General features: G+C 41.4%; 1 protein-coding gene across 3 annotated transcripts in view; it reads right to left on the bottom strand.

The window, feature by feature from the left end:
• Positions 1-21,234, bottom strand: part of ACTR3B (actin related protein 3B) — a 73,609-nt gene that overhangs the window by 44,657 nt on the left and 7,718 nt on the right. Inside the window, exons 1-2 of one of the 3 annotated variants that reach the window (XM_046020666.1) lie at positions 10,368-10,423; positions 6,914-7,002 (exon numbers count right to left, since the gene is read on the bottom strand). The exons of 1 other annotated variant lie outside the window; for it this stretch is intronic. Coding sequence is in view for 1 of the 2 variants with exons in the window: in XM_046020665.1 (XP_045876621.1) it covers positions 10,368-10,423 (56 nt within the window). In the remaining variant the exon portion in view is untranslated. Of the gene's footprint in view, positions 1-6,913; positions 7,003-10,367; positions 10,424-21,234 lie in introns of those variants that run through there. One more of the 3 variants, XM_046020665.1, reaches the window with a different exon arrangement.

Raw genomic sequence — 21,234 nt, forward strand, 5'->3', positions numbered from 1 at the left:
CTAAAAATCTGCCAAATTTGACTAAAAAAGAAATAAGCCTACAGATTCAACACTGAACAAACCCCAAACAGAATAAACCCAAAGAAATCCATGCCAAGACATATTACAGCCAAAATTCTAAAAAGTGAAGACCAAAGAAAAAATTCTGAAAGCCTCCAACAAATTTTCATCAGAAATCAGGGCACCCAGAAAGAAATGGTATATTTTTCAAGTGCTAAGAGAACTGTCCACTCAGAATTCTACATTCAGAAAAAATATCCCTCAAAAAAGCAGAGCAAATCAAGACCTTCTTAGATAAACAAAACCTAAGAGGATTTTGTCACCAGCATACCTACTCTAAAAGAATGGCTCGAGAAAGTTCTCTACACAGGGAGGAAATCATGAAAGGAATCTTGGAACATCAGAAGGGAAGAAAAATGGAAAGAGCAAAAATAAGCATAATTACTTTCCTTCTTCTCTTGAGTTTTTCTGAATTATGTTTGGCAGTTAAAGCAAAAATTATAACACTGATGTCCTTCTCAATGTATGTTATACTAGAGATGCAGGAAGGTAGAGAGACCATGCACTCCGACTGGTAAGGTGTTGCCATCAATAGAATAAGAAAAGTTAGGTATAGATGATATAATAGCTACACCAACCACTTAAAAAGTTACACAAAGAGATGCACTCAAAAAAAAAAAATATATATATATATATAGATCAAAATAAAATTCTAAAAATGTTTAAATAATCCCCAAACTTGGGTGAAACAAAAAAACAGAACAAACAGAAAAAGGACTAATCAATAATTACAATAAATACAAGTGGTCTAACTACATCAATTAAAAGACAGATATTGGCAGAGTATATTTAAAAAACCCAACTTCATTCTATGCTGTCTACAAAAAACTCTCTTCGAATGTAAAGATATATGTAGGTTAAAAGCAGAAGGACAGAAAAAGATATCCACACAAATGTTAATCAAAGAAAGCTTGAGTGGCTATACTGTGACCAGAAAAAGTAAATTTTATAGCAAAGAAAGAGAAGATAGAGAACATTAAAAAAAATAAAGGGTCAGGGGTGCCTGGGTGGCTCAGTGGGTTAAAGCCTCTGTCTTCAGCTCAGGTCATGATCCCAGGGTCCTGGGATCGAGCCCCGCATCGGGCTCTCTGCTCCGCAGGGAGCCTGCTTCCTCCTCTCTCTCTGCCTGCCTCTCTGCCTAGTTGTGATTTCTGTCAAATAAATAAAATTAAAAAATAAAAAATAAAAATTAAAAAAAAAAAGAAATTAAAACCATTTTAAAAAATAAATAAATAAATAAAGGGTCAGTCCATCAAAAAGACATGGCAATCTTAAATGTGCACTTAACAAAGACAGAAATGTAAAATACATGAGACAAAATCTGACAGGATAAACAGACAAACCCACAATTATAGTTATAGACCTCAATACCTCTCTCTGAACAACTGATAGAACAAGGACAGGAGAACTCAACAATACCATCAACCTACAGGAACTAAGCAACATATACAAGAACACTTCACCCAATGAGAACAGAATATACACGTTTACAAGTGCCCGTCAAACCAAAATAAACCTTATACTGGACCATAAAAGAAACCTTAATAATTTTTCAAGAATTAAAGTCATACAGGGATGCCTGGGTGGCTCAGTTGTTTGAGTGTCTGCCTTCAGGTTCAGGTCATGACCCCAGAGTCTTGGAATCAAGCCTCATGTCAGGCTCCCTGCTCAATGGGGAGTCTGCTTCTCCCTCTCCACCTGCCTACCATTCCCCCTGCCTGTTTTCTCTCTCTCTCTCTGCACCAAATAAATTCTTTTTTAAAAAAAAATTTTAAAAATTAAGTCATACAGAGTATGGTTTCTGACTATAATGGAATAAACTCAAAAATCAGTAACAAAAACATAGCAAGAAAATTCCCCAAACAACTAGAAATTAAACCACATAGTTCTAAATGAGTCAAAGAGAAAATCTCAGGGAAACCAAAAACTACATGAAAGACATGGAAATGAAAATATAAAATATCAAAATATGTTTTTGATATTTTGATATTGCCACAGCAAAAGCAGTGCTAAATGGGAAAACTTAAATACTAAATGCTTACAACAGAAAAGAGAAAAAGTCTCAAATCAATTATCTAAGTTTGCACCTTAAGAACCCAGAAAAAGAAGAGCAAAATAAATCCAAAACAAGAAAAAGGAAAGGTACATGGGTAAGAGCAAAAATCAGTAAAATTTAAAATAGAAAAACAGAGAAAACCCAATGAATCCAAAAGCTGGTGTATCAAAGGTTAAGCCTTTTGCTCTGCAGAAGACCTTGGGAAGAAGACGGAAAGAGAAACTACACAACGGGAGAAATTATTTGCAAACCATATATCCAACAAAGGACTCATATCTGGTACATACAGAGATCTCTCAAAACCTCACGGTAAAATTATAAGCAATCCAATTAGAAAATGGGCAAAAGACATGAAGAGACATTTAGTGGAAGAGGATACTCAGAAAATAAGTACATGAAAAACGTTCATCACCACTGGTCATTAGGGAAATGAAGATTAAGACCATGAGATCCCACCACATACTTATGAGAACGGCTGAAATAAAAAATTGTGACAAAACCGAAGGCTGGCAAGGACGCGGTGAAGCTGGTTCTCTCACACACAGCTGGTGGAAATGAAAAATGATACAGACACTCTGGGAAAAACGTTGGCAGTTTCTTAATAATACTAAACATAAATTTGCCATACAATGCACCAACTGCACCACACAGTATGTATCTAGAGAAATGAAAATTCATGTCCACACAAAAACCTGTACACAATTTTTTTTGCACACAATTTTCAGAGCAACTTTATTTGTAATAGCTAAAAAGTAGAAATAACCAAGATGTCCCTCAGTAGATGAATGTTTAAACAAACTGTGGTATATCCATGCCCCGGAATACTACTCAGATAAGAAAAGACACAATCTATCGATAGATAGATAGATAGATGGATCTCAAGGGCATTATGCCCAGTGAAAAAGCCAGTCTCAAAAGGACATATACCGTATGATTCCAGCTATAAAACATTCTCAAAAGGGCATCTAGGTGGCTCAATGGGTTAAGCCTCTACCTTCAGCTCAGGCCATGATCCCAGGGTCCTGGAATTGAGCCCCGCATCAGGCTCTCTCCTCAGCGGGGAGCCTGCTTCCCCCCTCCCCCCGCCTGCCTCTCTGCCTGATCTCTGTCTGTTAAATAAATAAATAAAATCTTTTAAAAAAAATTCTCAAAAAAACAAAATCATGGAGATAGAAACATTAGTAGATGCCAAAGGATAGGAATGGTGGAGGGGAAGGGAGCTAAGTATAATTATAAAGAGATAGCCCAGGAGAGATGTTGTGGTGTTGTAACAGCTCTGTAGCTTGACTGCAGGGATGATTACAGGAATCTACAAATGGGATAAATGAACAGAAATCCACACACACTGCACTCATGTCCGGCTCCTGGACTTAATGCTGTGTTGTAATCACATAAGATATAGTCTATGATGAAACACAGAGAAGGGGACACAAGACCTCTCCACACTATAGTTTACACTGAGTGTGAATCTATAATTATTTCAAATTATTCAAAATAACATATTGGAAGACAAATAAAATATAGTTTGCAAATCATTTAAAGAAATTAAAAAATAAAACCCCTCAGTTACCTGTAAGTTACCAAAACTTATAAGATTAAACTTAATAAAGAAAAATATAAAAGTTCTGCAGGTAAAAAAAAAAATTACATGGGTACAGTATAAGAGAAACCAGAAGAGGGGTGCCTGGGTGGCTCAGTCGTTAAGCTTCTGCCTTTAGCTCAGGTCGTGATCCCAAGGTCCTGGGATCAAGCCCCACAATGGGCTTCCTACTAGGTGGGAAGCCTGCTTCTTCCTCTCCCACTACCCCTGCTTGTGTTCCCTCTCTGTCTCTCTCTGTCAAAAAATAAATAAAATCTTTAAAAATAAGAGTATCCAGAAGAGACAGATTATTTTCCTAATGCCAAAAAGTCATCTGAGGGTAATCTAAGGAAGATTATCAGAAGAGTGTATCTAAGGCGAGTACATCTACTTGGATATAAATTCTGTATCTCAGAAACACTTGCCACAGTAGTTACCAGACAACAGTAATGTTTTAATTAATATATCTAGTACATTTCCCAAAAGAATGTCACATATTTGACGAAGCCTTCAAGGAATAATAATTCTAATCTTATATAAACTGTTCCAAAGAACAGAAAAGAAAGCTGAAAAACTCATTTTTTAAAACCACTATAATTTTGATTTTCAAACCAGACAAAAAGAGTACAAGAAAGGAAAATTACAGACCAATCTCACTTTTGAACATTGATGCAAAAATCCAAATAAATATTGCCAAATACAATTCAGCAGGTAGTTGGTATTTCATAAAAGTAGGGCTTATCTCATGAATGAAATAAATGACAGTTCAATATTTGAAAATGTATTAAAATAATTCATCATATTTGGAGCTCAATTGTCTAAAACCATATAATCATCTCAACAGATAGACAAAAGGCCTTAAATGTTAATATCCATCCACAATTTTTTAAAAAAATCCTCTTAGTAAACGAGGAATAGAAAGGGCACTGCATTAACTTGAAAAAAGCATTTCCACAAAAACCAAGAGTAATCACTAGTGGAACACTAATATCACTGTCTTTAAAGTCAGAAAGACAGGAGCGCCTGGGTGGCTCAGCTGGTTAAACATCCAACTCTTGATTTCAGCTCAGGGCGTGATCTCAGAGTCCCGAGATCCAGCCCCACACTGGGCTCCGCATTCAGCTCAGCAGGGAGTCTGCTTAAGATTCTCTCTCCCTCTCCCTCTGCCTCTTCCCCCACCCTGCTACCACCACCACCCACCCACCCGGCACTCACACGTGCACGTGCTTTCTCCCTTAAAAGAATAAATCTTTTTAAAAAGGGCTTAAAACTTTTTAAAAATAAAATCAGAAAGACAGAAACACTCAGCTCTAGTCACTGTGGCAAGGAAGAAGTTCTAGCCAGTACAAAAGACCAAGAAAAAAAAAACGAAATATTGGGATTGAAAGAAACAAAATAACCAGTATTTGCAGTTAAGAGTCTGCATAAAAAACTTACAAGAATCTACAAGCTAATAGAAGAAATAAGAGAAGTAAGACTGTGGGACTAAAAAAACAAAACAAAAAACTCAATAGCATTCCTATATGCTAGCAATTACTAATCAGAAAATGTAATTTTAGAAAATTCACAACAGCAACAAACACATAAAGATATTTAAAGTTAAATTTAGCAAAAGGTGTATGAGCTTGGGGCACCAAGGTGGCTCAGTTAAATGGCCAATTCTTGGTTCCAGCTCAGGTCATGATCTCAGGGACCTGGCATCAGGCTTCCTCATCAGGGTCTGTGCTCAGCAGGAGGTCTGCTTGGGATTCTCTTTCCCTCTCCCTCTGACCCTCCCCTGCTCTTGCACATTTTTTCTTTCTAAAATGAATAAATCTTTTTTTGAAAAAAGGTGTATGAGTTTTATGAAGACTATTAGGAAACATTACTGAAAATATGAGAGTCATCAATAAACAACAAAAAATATATACCATATTCATTGACAGAAATACTCAATTCATAAAGATGTCAAATTTTTCCCAAATTAATCTATAAATTGGGTGTGTCTCTAACCAAATCCCATTACAATTTTTCATGAAGCTTAAACTGGTTTTAAAATCTATAATAAAGAGTAAGGGCCTAAGGATGCTGGGTGGCTCAGTGGGTTGAGCATCTGTCTTCAGTTCAGATCATGATCCTGGAGTCCCGGGATCGAGTCCCACATTGAGCTCCCTGCTCAGCAGGGGATCTGCTTCTCTGCCTCTCCCCTGGCTCGCTCTCAATTTCTCTCACTCACTCACTCTCTCTCAATTAAATAAAGTCTTTAAAAAAAAAAAAAAAAGAGTAAGGGCCTAAGAATAGCCAAGGTTATTCTGAAAAAGAAAAAGGAGGAAGAACCACACCTACCAGAAATCAAGACACTTGCTAAATTAATAGTATTTAGACAGCTTGAAAATGGAGCAGAGATAAATAAATGCATACATGAAACAAAATAAAAACACTAGAAATATTCCCAAGCATATATGGTACTTCAATATGACTGAAAAGACATGACAAATTAAAATGCACTCTTTAATAAATGCCCCGGGACAAGCATCCTTCCTTTTGGCTACCTCACAGCATATTCAAAAAACAAACTCAAAATTTTTTCAGAAGAAAATTTAGAAAGTCTTTATGACTTTGGAACAGAAATGTATTTTTCAAGATGGAAACAAATTATATATGGAAAATAATGAAATTTTAGCCATATCAAAATTTTTAAATTTCCCCATTTAAAAAATCATTTAAACAGATATCATAAAATAGGAGACAATATTTACAAAAAATTCATATTCAGAGTATATAAAACTCTATAAAAAAGACTATAAAATGCAGGCGCCTGAGTGACTCAGTGGGTTAAGCCTCTGCCTTCGGCTCAGATCATGATCCCAGGGTTCTGGGATCGAGTCCCACAATGGGCTCTCTGCTCCGCAGGGAGCCTGCTTCCTCCTCTCTCTCTCTCTGCCTACTTGTGATCTCTCTCTGTCAAACAAATAAATAAAATCTTTTAAAAAAAAAGACTAATAAATACAATAGAAAAATGGGCAAAGATGTGAACAGGCAATGGAGGTGCTCAACCATACTAGTCATCAGAGAAAAGCACATTCATTAGACCGGCAAAAATGTAAGTCTACCAACATCACCTGTTGTCAAGGCTGCGCAGAAACAGAAACCCTCCGCCCCGGTGATGAGAGTTTAAGCCAGCACAGGCACTCCAAAGAGCCGCCTGGCAACAGCTGCAAGGCTGAAGAGGTACACACCTGGACGATGTGTGCGTTACTTTTTCTTGGGAAGCTACCACGTGTGGGTGAAGAGAGGTTTACAGCACCATTCTGCGTATTGGAGAAAACTGGGAAAATGCCCAAATGAAAAGAAGAACTGTTGAAATTCAAATGCTAGAACTCTGACCGAGAACTGCTTATATCAACATTGATAAATCTTAAAAACACATTATTGAGGGATTTTTTTTTTTCTTAAAGGACAATGAAGAAGGTAATTCACAGTATGGTATCATTTGCAAATATGTAAACGACAGAGCAATGCAACATACAGCTGAGGAGCTCTGTACCTAGAAGGTCAGGGTAGAACACACTGGCCACAGGAGTACCTGGCAGGGGAGGGAGTGCTAGGGAAGGGGGGCGGGATGGAGGAAAAGGGAGAGGGCTGCACCCACTCTGATGCATGTGTTTACTACGTATGTACGTACGTACGGGATGAAATCATGTCAGCATTTGTTCACGCCGGGTGGTGGGCACATGGGTCTATGCCACATCATCTTCTAAAAATTATTGGCTGAAATAAAAATTCATTTAAAAAAAAAACAAAAACAGGGGCGCCTGGGTGGCTCAGTGGGTTAAAGCCTCTGCCTTCGGCTCAGTTCACGATTCCAGGGTCCTAGGATCGAGCCCCGCATCGGGCTCTCTGCTCCGCGGGGAGCCTGCTTCCTTCCTCTCTCTCTGCCTGCCTCTCTGCCTGCTTGTGATCTCTGTCTGTCAAATAAATAAATAAAACCTTTAAAAAAAAAAAATCTGTGGGCTCAGTCTGTATCTCCAGTCTAGGCCTTCCCTTGGGCATGACGCCTATCACCTGATGCCCACAGGACTTTTATACCCCAACTCTGCAAACGCAGAATGTCTGAAATGTACTTACTTTCTCCTGACCCCTCCCTGAACCTCCCACGTGCTCTGTCCAGAGACGTGATCACCACACATAAACTCACTCCTCTGCTGGAAACTTTTCAGTGACTCTCATATACTCCGACAACTTAAGGACAAAAGAAAGGTAGGGAAAACCTTTGCTCAAATAATCAGGAAAATCCCACGCACACGAGCACAAACACACCGGATACCCGGGGAGCTGCCCTGGTAGAGCGGGACGGGGCTCAGGGCTGGGCACCTCGCCAGTCCAGGGGGCAGGCCCGAGGGAGCCCCTCAAGGAACTATCTGAAAATTCCTGGATGCAACGAAAATTCCTTAAAAGAACCAAGTCTCTCGTCGTCTGGCCCTCCTGCACATTTCCAACCGTTCTGCTCAGGGCTGGGATCTCCTACGCCATCGGAGCACTTCCATTCTCCACACACCCAGTGTGCCTCGCCCCATGTCCACTGCCCCTCTGTCCACCAGTCTCCGCGAGCCTGACCACACGTCCACACAAATTCCACCTTTTCTCGGCAGGTGCCACTTTAGCCTGGGTCTTTAACTTCACCTTGTGAATGGAGCCTCTCTAGCCAGAAAAATGATTCCACTCCCAGAACTAAGACAAGCAGTGAAGCCAGCAGCCCGAGGGAACGGAGGCCTCTACCTATCCCAACAGCCCTGCTTCGGCCCAAGCGTCTCCCCACCTCGCCTCCTGGGGCTTCTCCACCGTTTGCAGCAAACTCAGCCAACAATGTCGCTGTTCTTTTACTCCCACCTCTTTAACATTTCTATGCTCTTTCTAGCTGCTGCTACCCTGACGGTTCTGACAGCACCCATCTGAGAGCCGCCTTGCTGTCTGACGGCGAATGAAATCCTGCTAATAAGTGACTTCAGTTCTCCACCCTGTTAATGATGACAGGTTAAATGCGCCAGCCCGCTGAATGCTGCTGGCAGTTTTAAGTGGCAACGTTAAAGCAGAAGGTGCAAGGTCAGCCTTTTAGAGCTGTGGCACTTAACAAGGTTAAAATCCAATCTGCTCTGAGAAGTCAGGAAGTCCAATTTATCAGTCCGGCAGGTTCTGGGGCACTCGTGATGATAAAATCCACAGAAGACTCATCTGGCCTACAAAGTGCCGTGATGAACTTCACTGTGTCCCTTCAAAATTCCTACGTCGGACCCCCCGCCCCCAGTGTGAGTGTATTTGGAGATCGGGACTAGAAGGAGGTAAGAAAAGTTAAATGAGGTCATAAGGTGGAGCCTTAACCTAATTGAACAGTTGCCTTCTAAGAAGACGAAGAGACAACAGGGCTGAGCGCAGGGAAAGGCCAAGCGAGAACAGGGTGGGAAGGTGCCGTCCGCAGACCAAGGCGGACAGCCGCTCCAGAGTCCAATACTGCCCGCACCTTGGTCTTGGACTCCATCCTGGGATCCAATACATTTCTGCTGTTTAAGACATTTAGTCTGCGGTATTTTGTAAGGCAGCCCTAGCAAACTATGACACCAAATTATGAATTTTAACTAGAGATAGAGCAGACAAATCATGCCTCTTATTGAAGACATCCCATCATGGTAATTCAAACCTAGAAGTCAAATTCATGGTCAACTTCATCCAGCCAGCAAGGAAATAGAATGAGGTGACTCAACTGTGCTCAAGGAACCTGAGAACACACATATGTACCCAAAAGGGCTTCCGTCTTCCCTTAAATAAATGCTAAGCTCCTCGTCTCCAGCTCTCCTAAGCTTTCCCCGTTCCCTAGTGCTCACAAGAGCCGGTCATTACAAAAATGTCACTGGCCTCGGACAACTCAGAATTTCTAAGATCACAGCTCATCTTACAAGAGCTACATTGAGGAGGCAGTGTTTCCCTTTACTCTGGAAGGACAGACATTACTCTGGTAAATCGTCTCCAAATAACAACTCAGAATCTGAATACTTCCAGAGAAGAATTCTCCCCTGTAAACAACTGACCCGACCTTGAATGCTGCTGTGGGGAACAAAGAGTGGGGAGGATACACTCTTGCCAAAATGTGAGAACATTTCTTCTTTGACGTTGATCATCCTCTACTGACTAAAATTTAAACAAAAGCAGACACTCTGAACACAATGAAACAGTCATCAGGCCTCTCATTTCAAAAAAAAAAAAAATTAAAAAAGGTCTTTCAGTAGCGTGAATAGTGCAGCACGATGGGTATTTAGTCCACGGAGCTGCCACGTTAATGAAACTGTACTCATTTAAGATACGAATTAACCTTAAAGGACCAGATACGCTTCTTCAAAGAAGCTCCAACACTCTTGATTGCGGGAAAAGCCCCCGCCAACCAGCCAGGGCGAAACGCCAGTGACAGTGACGAGGGGCTCATCAGAAGACAAGCAGAGGGTCGGAAGGCTGGGGTTTCTCAGGCCGCGGTTACAGTCCACAGCAATGTTCAGCCACTAGGTGTGTCAATATTAACAACCCTCCCCGGTCCCCAGAACAGCCTTCTGAAAGCAGATGACAGGTCAAATAATACGCCTTGAAAAACAATCAGACCGTTGAGAACCCCGATCCTTTAGAAACGCGAGGGTGGGCTGTACTTACATGAAGGAATAATGAACTGGGGCTCAGTGTTGCCTGCGTAGCCAAGCTTGGTGTACCTAAAAGCACAAAGTCATCAACACAGGTTTAGACAATAATACTCTCCCTTGGATCCCACTAGTGTCTTCTATTACAAGCTCTCCAAGTCCAAAAATAGCAAGCCTCAGAGCGGCCCCCTGAGTTAAGTAAATAAATAAATAAAAAGCTTCTGATGACTGAGAAGTACACCCTAGCTTCAGATAAGCCAGCTGTTGCTGGGACGGAACGCGCTGTGCCCGTCTCTACCGGGGACAAGCTTGCGCACGGGCAATCACACAGAAACCACGTTTCTGCATCCCCAGCAACGCTGAATGCTCTCACACTCTCGCTTTTTACAAAAACCCCGTAGAGAGAGTCAGTATTATCCCTATTTAGCAGATGAGAACACTGAGGCGCTGGGGAGCTAATTCAGCTGCCCAAAGCCAAGCAGCTGGTGAAGCCGGGGGCGGGGTTGGGGGGGGGTAAAATCCAGTCTAAATACACAGGCTAAATCCCAGAGCTGGCTCTCAAAGAAGTGTACTTACTTCTCAAACTTCATGAACTTTTGGGGGGGGTAAAAATGATTATATAATTTTCTTAAAATGTCATGGCATATGTCTAGAAACAGCTACTGCCACCTCCCGAGAACATGTGACAGGAACATCTCTTTATCATCTCATTTCAGAAGGAGCCCATTTTCTGTCAAGATCCTCTGTGTGATGGATTCCAAAAGTCTTAACTAAAACAAATGCCAAAATACTACTATCTGTTCCAAAAGCATTTGCTAATCCCTTAAATAAAAAAAAAAAAAAAAGTGGTGGGGGGACCACCACTGAGAACCATCTGCTGGAAATAAAAAATTGAAAACCGAAAAGACTCATCAGCTCTTCCTCTCTTATTAGGCCTACAGTAATGAACAGTAAAGTCTGGACAAGTGAGCCAACGTTCTGCAGTAACGCTCGTAATGAAGAAAAACACTCCCCAGCAGTGTTGAAAGTAACTTTATTAATTCATTCTATTTTATAAATTATTTTAAGACGCTCGATACTAAAATTTTTTGATGTAGTACTACATTCCAAATTCTAATAAATTAATTTTATGATTTTTCAATGTATTTTACCATATGCTAATTTTACTATTTCTGAACACACAGTGAATGAATAAGCTTTGATGAGCCAAAAACGCAAGTGAGCTCCATTTAAATCACGCCTTACTGCTCAGTCTCCAGGGATCTGACGTCTTGGTGCCACAAGGACCCGGGTGAGACTGGGCTCTGAAAGCCACCAGGCCCCACAAGAAGTTTTCGAGACCCCCCTGAGGGCCCCACAAGTTCCACAAATAACAAGACACACGAACAAAGTGGACCCCACACCAGGGCTCACCAGACCCAGAGGGAGGTTTCAAAGCCAACCCAGAGCCAGGACTTTCCAGAAGGCAGACAACATATCCCGAACTTCTAAAAATTCCCAATTCAACCACCATTCTGGAAGTATATTCCAGACAATCAATACAAATGAACTGAGTTTCTGACCCAAGGCTAAAGAAGCCTAGCAAGCAGGTCAGAAATCACTAAAATCCTCAAATTTAAGACTGTGTTATTTAAAAGGCCACATCACCCACCCACCCCCAAAAAAATATGCATCTCGAGCTTCAAGAATCTGCCTATCCACACTGTTGGACTTCAAGCCACACGATGCCGGAACATAGTCCTTCTTCCTGATTGCAGCCCCGCCCCGGCACTCCAGCAAGATCTGCCCAGTGAGTTCTTACCCGTGTAAGGAAAGGTCATTGCTGTCCAACTGCTGGGCAAAGGAGCAGTGTTGGAAAGGAGGATGCTGAAAGTCAGAAATGCGAGGTGATGGGGCACAAAAAGCCAGACCCACCATCTAGCATAATCTTTCATTTATAGGTGAGAAAGCACTTGCCTCTGTGATGAGATTATTTTCGAAAAAAGAAAAGAAAAACCTGAAACAAATACAGTAAGATATCAACACTTATTAAGATTAGGTGCTAAGTATCATTTCTATCTACTATTCTGTGTTATTTCTGAAAGTGAAGTGTGTGTTGGGCTGGTTATGACCACGCACTCTGGCACGAGACTGCTCGAGTTCAAGTCCCAGCTCTGTTCTTCACCAAATGTGTGGCTTTGGGCAAGTTACCATCCCTATCTGTACCTCAGTTTCTCCATCTGTAAAATGGGGATAATAATACAATCTATTTCCTAGGGTGCATTTTATATATAAATAGGAAAACAGAGAAAGTGCTAGAACATGCTATTTATAGGTTTTATTTTTTCACTATTGTTATTTTTCTGTACATTTGAAATATTTCCTAATTTAAAATTTCAAAAATCTCAGAAATCACACACATGGTATGGTCTGTGGCTCTGTTCAGTCTTCTGCTGTACGTGACTCTATATGCCTGAGACAGACACCTTTGCGTGGTGGGAGAAACAAAATGCAAATGGTAAACCCTGCAGATACCAGCTCTCCTTCCACAACTGTGTCCTATACCCTGTGATCGTGAACTACAGCCCAGAGCAGCAAAATGTCAGACTGCAGAAATGGGCTGGGGCACACTTAGATCCACAGCTCCAGCATTCAACGGAACACTGATGAAGCCACCACCACTGGCCACTCACCAGCAGCTGCTGGAATGCTGGGATCCCGCAGGCACAGCACTCTCTTGGACAGACAGCCTTCGAGGGTGGCCTCCTGTCACCCAGTCACACAGGTAACGGAGCATCAATAACATTAAGCAAACAATGATTTTCATCACTGAGGCAAACTAATATTAAGACATATGAATGTTTTGGGGCGCCTGGGTGGCTCAGTGGGTTAAAGCCTCTGCCTTCGGCTCAGGTCATGATCTCAGGGTCCTGGGATCGAGCCCCGCATTGGGCTCTCTGCTCAGCAGGGAGCCTGCTTCCCTTTCTCTCCCTGCCTGCCTCTCTGCCTACTTGTGATCTCTGTCAATTAAATAAATAAAATCTTTTTTAAAAAGAAGACATATGAATGTTTTTATGTATAAACAAATTACAATGAGCTCCCCTACCCAAACTGAAACCATCAAAAACAGTAGCAAAAGTACAAATTACTCAGATTACTTAAGGTAACTTGATATCTTTAGATTTTTCTGCTACTCCTTACAGAGCATCGAATACACCTGAGCTTTCGTTCTTTGAATAATCACAATGTAATAAATGTTTAACAAGATTTATTTTAATAAAAACTTCACCAACCGAGGCTCATACCAAACTTCAATGAGACATATTAAATGTAACACTGTAAAATGTGGCCTGACGAGCACTCACCCTATAAGCCTCTCCCAGGTCGACAATCCAGTGCTAGCCGGGCTGCCCCCTTAGAGGCAATTTTACAACAGCTCAACCAAAAAAAAATCAACACATAAAACACAACTATTAGGACTGTGTTTAAGACACCATTTATAAAACCAAAGGAGCATTTTTTTCCTCTCCCAGTCAGTCTCCCGGCTAGCAGCATGGAGCAGGCGCACCACGAGGATACTAGGACGGATACTAGGACGCGAGGGAGAAAAGCATGGCCCCCATCCTCCACATGTTTACCTACTAGAAACAGGATTTCAAATTGATTTTTTTAATTGCAACATGGCGTACTTTCTCTGACAGGCAGGTTTAAGATCACCTGGGTAGGCTTCCAGAAAATCTGTACCAAACCTTCTGAACAGATCACCACGGGAACATCTAAAATATATACGCTCAATACCCGTCCCAGAACCACTGGCGGGAATCCCCAAATTCCTGTATCTTTAGCATCTCCCGCCCCAACCTCATGGTTCTGATAGTATGCTTAGAAATCACTAGATAACACGAATCACAAATGACGAGATAAAACGAGTAACACTGGGAAGGAGGAGACAAAATGTATTTGTCAATGAGAACTGCAGACCCGGACTTTCTAAGGAAACCAAGTAGAAAATTAAAGGAAATGAGGAATTCAGTGAGATGGCCAGTTACTAAATACACAGACAAAAACCTGACGAGAAGCGAGAATCCACACTGGATGAAAAGATCCCGTTCACAACGGCAACAACACGGGGTCACACTGCCTTCAAGACTACGCTACACCGACACACAGAGCGATGCAGAGATGGGGAGAGGCGTGTGCGAGGAACTCTCCGTACACAAGCCGGCAGATAAACTGAGCCAGGCCTTACCCTTACACAGGAAGGGTACTGTTTTTTTAAGAAATGTCAAATGGCATTAAATTCACCTACAAATTGATTCCAAGACCGTTCAGCCTCTGGGCCAGTACTGAAGAAGGTGGTGGGGAGTCACACATGGGCGGCAGTGAAAGGCCAGGGAGTCATTATACACGAAGTTTCGCATTCTCTATCAGAATTTGAAATGCGTATCCCCTACTGCCCACACAGCACATTTCTGGGAATCTACCCCACAGAAGCACTTTAAGACGCAGGCAAAGAAAAGAACAAAAAATGTTCACTGCAGCATTATAATAGCAAAACAACAACAAAACACTGGAAACACCCAAATGCATCAACACAGGACATACTCAGTAAATCATAATAATTCCATAAAATGCTCTACAGCCATCAAGAATGGAGATTTCCATTACTGCCATCCACAGATAGGCAATATGCATGAAACAGCACATGTTTGTGATGTGAGGGAGTTTAATGGGGCTCGCAACACTGGGCCCAAAAACAGCACTATGACTTTGGGCAAGTAAATTAATCCCACCATACGTCAGCTTCTTCATTTATTTACCGTAAAAGGTAAATAACAGTAATCCCTACCTAATGTTAAATAGTATGATTTCCAGAAAATATTAAATATTACCATTTCCAGGAAATATTTCCTAATTCAAAAAGTAAAAGGATCCATTAGTTGATCATTTTGAGGGGCTCCGGGGCAGCCCAGTCAGTTAAGTACCTGACTCTTGATTTCAACTCAGGTCATGATTTCAGGGTTGTGAGATCGAGCCCCTGCGACAGCCCACGCCCCAGGCAGAGTCTGCTTGAATTTCTCTCCCTCTGCCCCTCCTGCACACACACGCACATGCTCTAATAAATAATCTTTTTTAAAAATGTTATTTAAGGCATTTGAGCCATCTTTATTTTTCCACATACTACCCTTAGAAAATTTTCTAATAGAGCTTTAGTACCTTACCAATTTGTGCAAATCCTTACGTACCAAGGATATGAATCCTTGCTCCTATATACATCACCAACTTTTCCCAGTTATACATTTCCTGGCATATAACCGCTGACAGTTTAGATGATCAAATCGACCAATTATCTTCCTAAATAACTTCCTGTCTCGTTTCAACTTTGAAAGTCCCTCGCTGTATTAAAATTTCGTATTATTTCTCTTCCGGGTCTATGTATATCTTTTCATCCAAATGGGAAGAGCTACATCAATCAAATTTTCCCAGGTGTGTACATAAGGAATCAAGACCAACAATTCTGATGTTAAAAGCCCTTGATTTTTTGTTTGTTTGCACGCTCTCTTCCAAAAGGATAGCCGGCGTAGTAAAGGTAGGCATCATTCTCAAGAAAACGTAAACTACGCCACATTCTCAGACTCAAGGCTACTTCCATGCATCCCCTGGCTTGAGACCCCTCCTCACACAGCAACAGAATGAGGAGCTGTATAAGGCAATACCCATAGTTACCACTCGGCCTTGTACACAAGTCTGTCCTCATTGTCCAGGCTTCAGAACACCATAAAAAGGTGTCCATGAAGAAGTCTCACTCCCCATCCTGTACCGTGCACCCCACTTCTGCCTTCCACCGCTTCCTGTTCTTACATGTCCTTCCAAAGTCTCCTCCTGTACATACAATATATCCTCATTTGCCCCAAACATTTTAAACAGCCCTGGTGCAAAGATTCTTTCACTCTTCTGGTAAACGCCACTATTTTTCCACAGCAGTAACACACAGACTCTTCAATTCTGCCGTCAAGAGAATGAAGCTGACGACTGTCAACTCAACATATTCATATATAGTTAAAATTCCTCCTACAACCATGTGTCTAGAGCAGAAGGTGACAACTTAAGCTCAATTAATGTATGTTTAAAAGTGGAAATGTCACATCCTAGAACAGTGTTTTTCAAACTGTACCCTGTAGGGAGGGTCTTTCCACTGAGACCCCTTATGAGGTCCAGTCTTACACCCAAACTTCAGCCAGAACAGCTCTACTCCTTCCTGAGGTTTTCAGTTAAAAAAAAAAATAAAATAAAGTGACTACAACTGCCTTAGACTACGGTTCTGATAAAACTAAAACTATCCCCAGATCTCAGTTACCGTTTCTAAATAATACACACCCTCTCTGCACTGTATACTGTAAACTAATAACATGATCGAGTGCTTCAAACATTCCCTGGGCTACTGAATAGAAAAGAGTAGTCTCTGTTCCAGGACAAAGAGTTTAATACGTAACTTCAAATTTACTCATTATTTTCTCTAAATCCAATACCTTTTTTTCCTTTGTCTATGTGATCAGTGAATTTGTCATTACTGAATATACTTCTCCATTCGTCCTTCTATAAGCAGCATTTTTTGATCTGTGTTTGGTAAAAATAAGACCATGAGGTATGGTCTTTTTGTAGATTTGACCACTATAAAGTGAACTCTAACTTCCAGGTTAAAATGGTGGACTAAATATATAATGTAATTATTTTACTCTGTCCCAAAGCCCCACTAAAATCAAAGCAAAATGGTTTTTTTAAAAGCCGTGTTAAACCACAACCACAGGAAGAAAAGAAGAGGCACCAGTAACAAAGGTTTGGTTCTGAGGAGCTAAGGATCAGGGTAACCGGCTTTGGGAAAAGAAAACAGGCAGAGGCCAAAGCTGAGAACCAGCCCAGCACACACGCCTGCGTCCTTGAAGGCTCCAGAAATAGATAGCTGCAGAGGAGCCTGTGGAAGTAAGACCGAAGGGCCCAAACCAGGAGGCCTGGGTGAGATTCCCAGCCCACACGCTGGGGGCCACAGCTCCTCCCTGATTCCAGCATTCACCAGAAGCTGACTCTTTGGAGGTGGTAAAGCAAAAGGTCTCTGGCCCTGGAGTCACTGGGCGCTGGTGAAGCCAGCACCATCCCGACACCAAAGGCCCTCCAGCCTGCATCCACAGTAAACGCGGATGCTCAGACACCCTCTCCCACGCTCTCCTGTCTCTTCCTGTCCTCTCACAGAACACCAGCACCCAGGCCCGGCCCACCAAACAGAGGATCCCAAGTAGAATCTCTGGGGAAATGAGCAGTTCAAAAGGAAAGATCGATAGACCCTAAATCCCAGGAGACTCCCCAAAAAACAACTTGCCTGTATCACCCTTTGAGAAGCTCAAAATCAATGAGCAAATCTACACACTGAGAGTCCAATGCGCATTTTATTTTTTGACTTCTCATCATGAGCAGGCAGCCAGCAATTACCAACATCTGAGGAAAGCCTCTATCACCAAATAGGGATGAGAGCACGCAAATCAAAAACCAACTCAGAAGAAACAAAACCTACTCGGGGAGAAACCTGCACAACCACCAAGAAAATCACGATCCTCAATACCCTATGAGAAAACACCCCATCCAAGAAACAAAATGAAAGGCTATTAGTAAAAGAACATTTAGAAAATAAAAAAAAGAATTTTGGAAATTGAAAATAAGAGCAGAATGGAAAACACTGAAGAGAAGGGTAAGAAGACAAGGCAAGGCGTATCCTAGAAGCACAGCACCAGGACTGGATGATGGAAAACGAGAGAGACAAGAAAATCAGAGAGACAGCCCAAGAATTCTACACAGAAACCACAGGAATTTCAGACAGAGCATGCACGTGAGCACAGAACAGACAGAAAGACACACACACAGTGGAGGAAGAAATAATCTAAAAGTATTACCCAGAACTCAAAGATGCTCATTTCCAGACTGCAGGAACTCAAAAAATGCCCAGCACAGAGGAAAGCAAACCTACTTCAAGGCACATCATTGTGAAATTTCAGAAACCAGTGACCAAGTGGAAATCCTAAAAATCTCCCAAAAAGGAGAATGGGGGAGTCAAAGTCACAAAGTCTTCAGACTTCTCAGCAGCAAAACCAGAAGAAAACAAAGAATCAGTGTCTTAAAAATTCTGAAGGTAAATTATTTCCAACACCAAATACTACACCCTAACAATCAACCAAGGGAGGGATTAGAGAAAAAAACATTTCAGAAAAGCAAGACATTTTAAAAATTCGCCTCCCACATGTCCTTTCTGAGAAAGCTACTGGAGGGTGCCCTCTACCAAAACAAAGGAAAAAACCAAAAAAGAAGACATGGAACAGACACACAGGAGAGTGGTTCATGAATCCCTGGACTGATGGCAGGAGACGCCAGGATGACAAACATGCACAAGTCAGATGGGTGGACATGAGACTCAGGACCCAGGCACAGCAAAGGTACTCACCACAAACCCTGCACTGCTAGGTCACCGTCCCTGCCCCCCAAAGCTGGGAGGACTACGAGCAGGGAGGAAAGCAGACAGCAGGAAGGAATGGACTCAGAAAACACACTCAATCCAGGAGAAAGGCAAAGGAAAGGCCTAGAAGGTTATAAGGAAAGTCCCAGGCTATGTGGCAGGCCTGGGAGGCAACCACTCCAGAGAGAAGGACAGGAGTCTGCAAAGGGGAGGTCTCCAAAAACAAACAGACTCTGGTAGGATCTGTAATGTGATGAGCCTTGTGGAAAACTGTACTGAGAAGCTGGCTACTTGAAAATATGGAAAATAATTAGCAGTGGATACAAAGAAAACAAAAAAGGCAATCATTAACTTCCATAAAAACAAAAAGTAAGAGAAAAAAATACTTGTGGTAAACTTTCATAAATGAGGACATATACTTGCATAGGCATAACAGTATAAACGCTGATCACAAATCAAGTGGAAAATGTAACAATATCTCTCTATTGGGAGAACAGGGAAGGAGAAACAGGGCAAAGGCAGGATGAAGACACCATCATCTAACAACAGTAAATTAACAGATAATGTGAAAAACTGGTAAACAGAAAATAGATCCATGTGCCTATTACTTAGAAACATGGGCATCCATAAATGCTGGAAGACACAGATTAAAAGCTGAGAGTAGCTGTTTCTGGGCAAAGACAGAGAACAGCAGGCAGGACAGCACCCCACGTGTTTGCACATTGGCCTCTGAGCACTATTTGACTCTTCTAATTAGTGTCATATTACTCTGATAAACTCAAAATTTTTATCAAAACTTTTAACATCATGTTTAAATCATACTCTTGCGTTCTGTTGGTCGGCCTTTGATCGGTACGTTTTTGACCATCCTTTTACTTTCTGACAAAGCAGATCTCAGGCTTTCAGGAGACTGGAAATGGGACGCTGGCACCACGGGACAGCAACAGCTGGGGGAGGCGCTCCGTGAGGCAGCAGTGCCTTTCACAAAGCAGCGGGCAATAATGAAAAAGACTCAACACCACACGCTCAGTCCAACACGGAGTAAGCCGAGGAAAAAAACCCGGAAGACCGAAATACCGCCCTGAGTAAGGCAGCTCATGTCGAACTCTGAACCCACTGACAGAGAACAAATCTTCACATCAGGCATGACCTGCGCAAAACGGACCACGTCTAAGACGCCATGAAGCCCAAAGAAGAGAAATAAAGCTAACAGCACTCTCTGAGCAATACTGCAACAACACTAGAAATTAAAAACAAAGAAACAAAAAAATAAACACATCCTTATACCTGACAATTTTAAAACATGCTCGTATAGAAATACTAGTTATGGGGGAAACTCAAAAGAAAAATACAGAAATTTCTTTAAAATTACAATGAAAAAAATGTATCTAAATCTAAGGGATATACACAGCTTAGCATATAACAACCAAAATTCTGTAGTAATCATTCCCTTCAATTAAAGGAAAAAATAAAAATGAATTTAATATCTAATTCAAAAACAAAAAGATAAGAACAAAGGAAAGCCAGAAAAAAATAAAAATAAAGATAAAAGCAACACAAATGAGTCAAAAAAACAGAAAAATAACAAAACTAGTAAGTAAACGCCAAAGCTCACTCTTGGAAAAAAGATACACAAGTCACTAGGTAGGCCAAGAAGAAGGATGAAAACAAAACACAATCAATTTGAGTGACAAAAGGGAAAATAACCATAAATGCAGAGGACATTTTTTTTTTAAATCACGAGGCTACTATATACATACATTTGAAAAATCCAGATGAAACGAAAAACTAGATGAAATGAAAAACTTGATTCCACTAGAGATGGAATGTCCAACAGGCTTATAAGCAACAGGATGAGAAGCAGTCTCATCAAGCAAGTATTAAGTCCAGACAGTTTCACGGGGTAATTCTACCAAGACCTTAACACTCAGGTAATCCCACTACAACAGACTATTCCAGAGCACGGACAGAGAAGGGACACTTCTCAATTTCTTTGTGAAGAGAGCCTAACACTGATCTCAAAATCTGACAGGGACTCCCCCAAAAACACAAACTATAAGTCACTCACACTTACACTGACCACATTGGGCTCCCTGCTCAGCAGAGAGCCTGCTCTGCCTACTTGTGCTGTCAAATAAATACATAAAATCTTTTTTTAAAAATTCAACTTTGTTAACATACAGTGTATTATTGGTTTCAGGGGTAGAATTCAGTGATTCATCGGTAGCATGTAACACCCTGTGCTCATTCCATCACGTGCCTCCTTCACACCCGTCACCCAGTTACCCCATCCCCCACTCACCTCCCCTCCAGCAGCCCTGTTTGTTTCCTAGAGTTAAGAGTCTCTCATGGTTTGTCTGCCTCTCTGAGTTAATTTTATTTTTCCTTCCCTTCGCCTATGTTC

The sequence above is a fragment of the Meles meles genome, chromosome 10 (assembly GCF_922984935.1).
Source record: "Meles meles chromosome 10, mMelMel3.1 paternal haplotype, whole genome shotgun sequence".
Lineage (NCBI taxonomy): Eukaryota > Metazoa > Chordata > Mammalia > Carnivora > Mustelidae > Meles > Meles meles.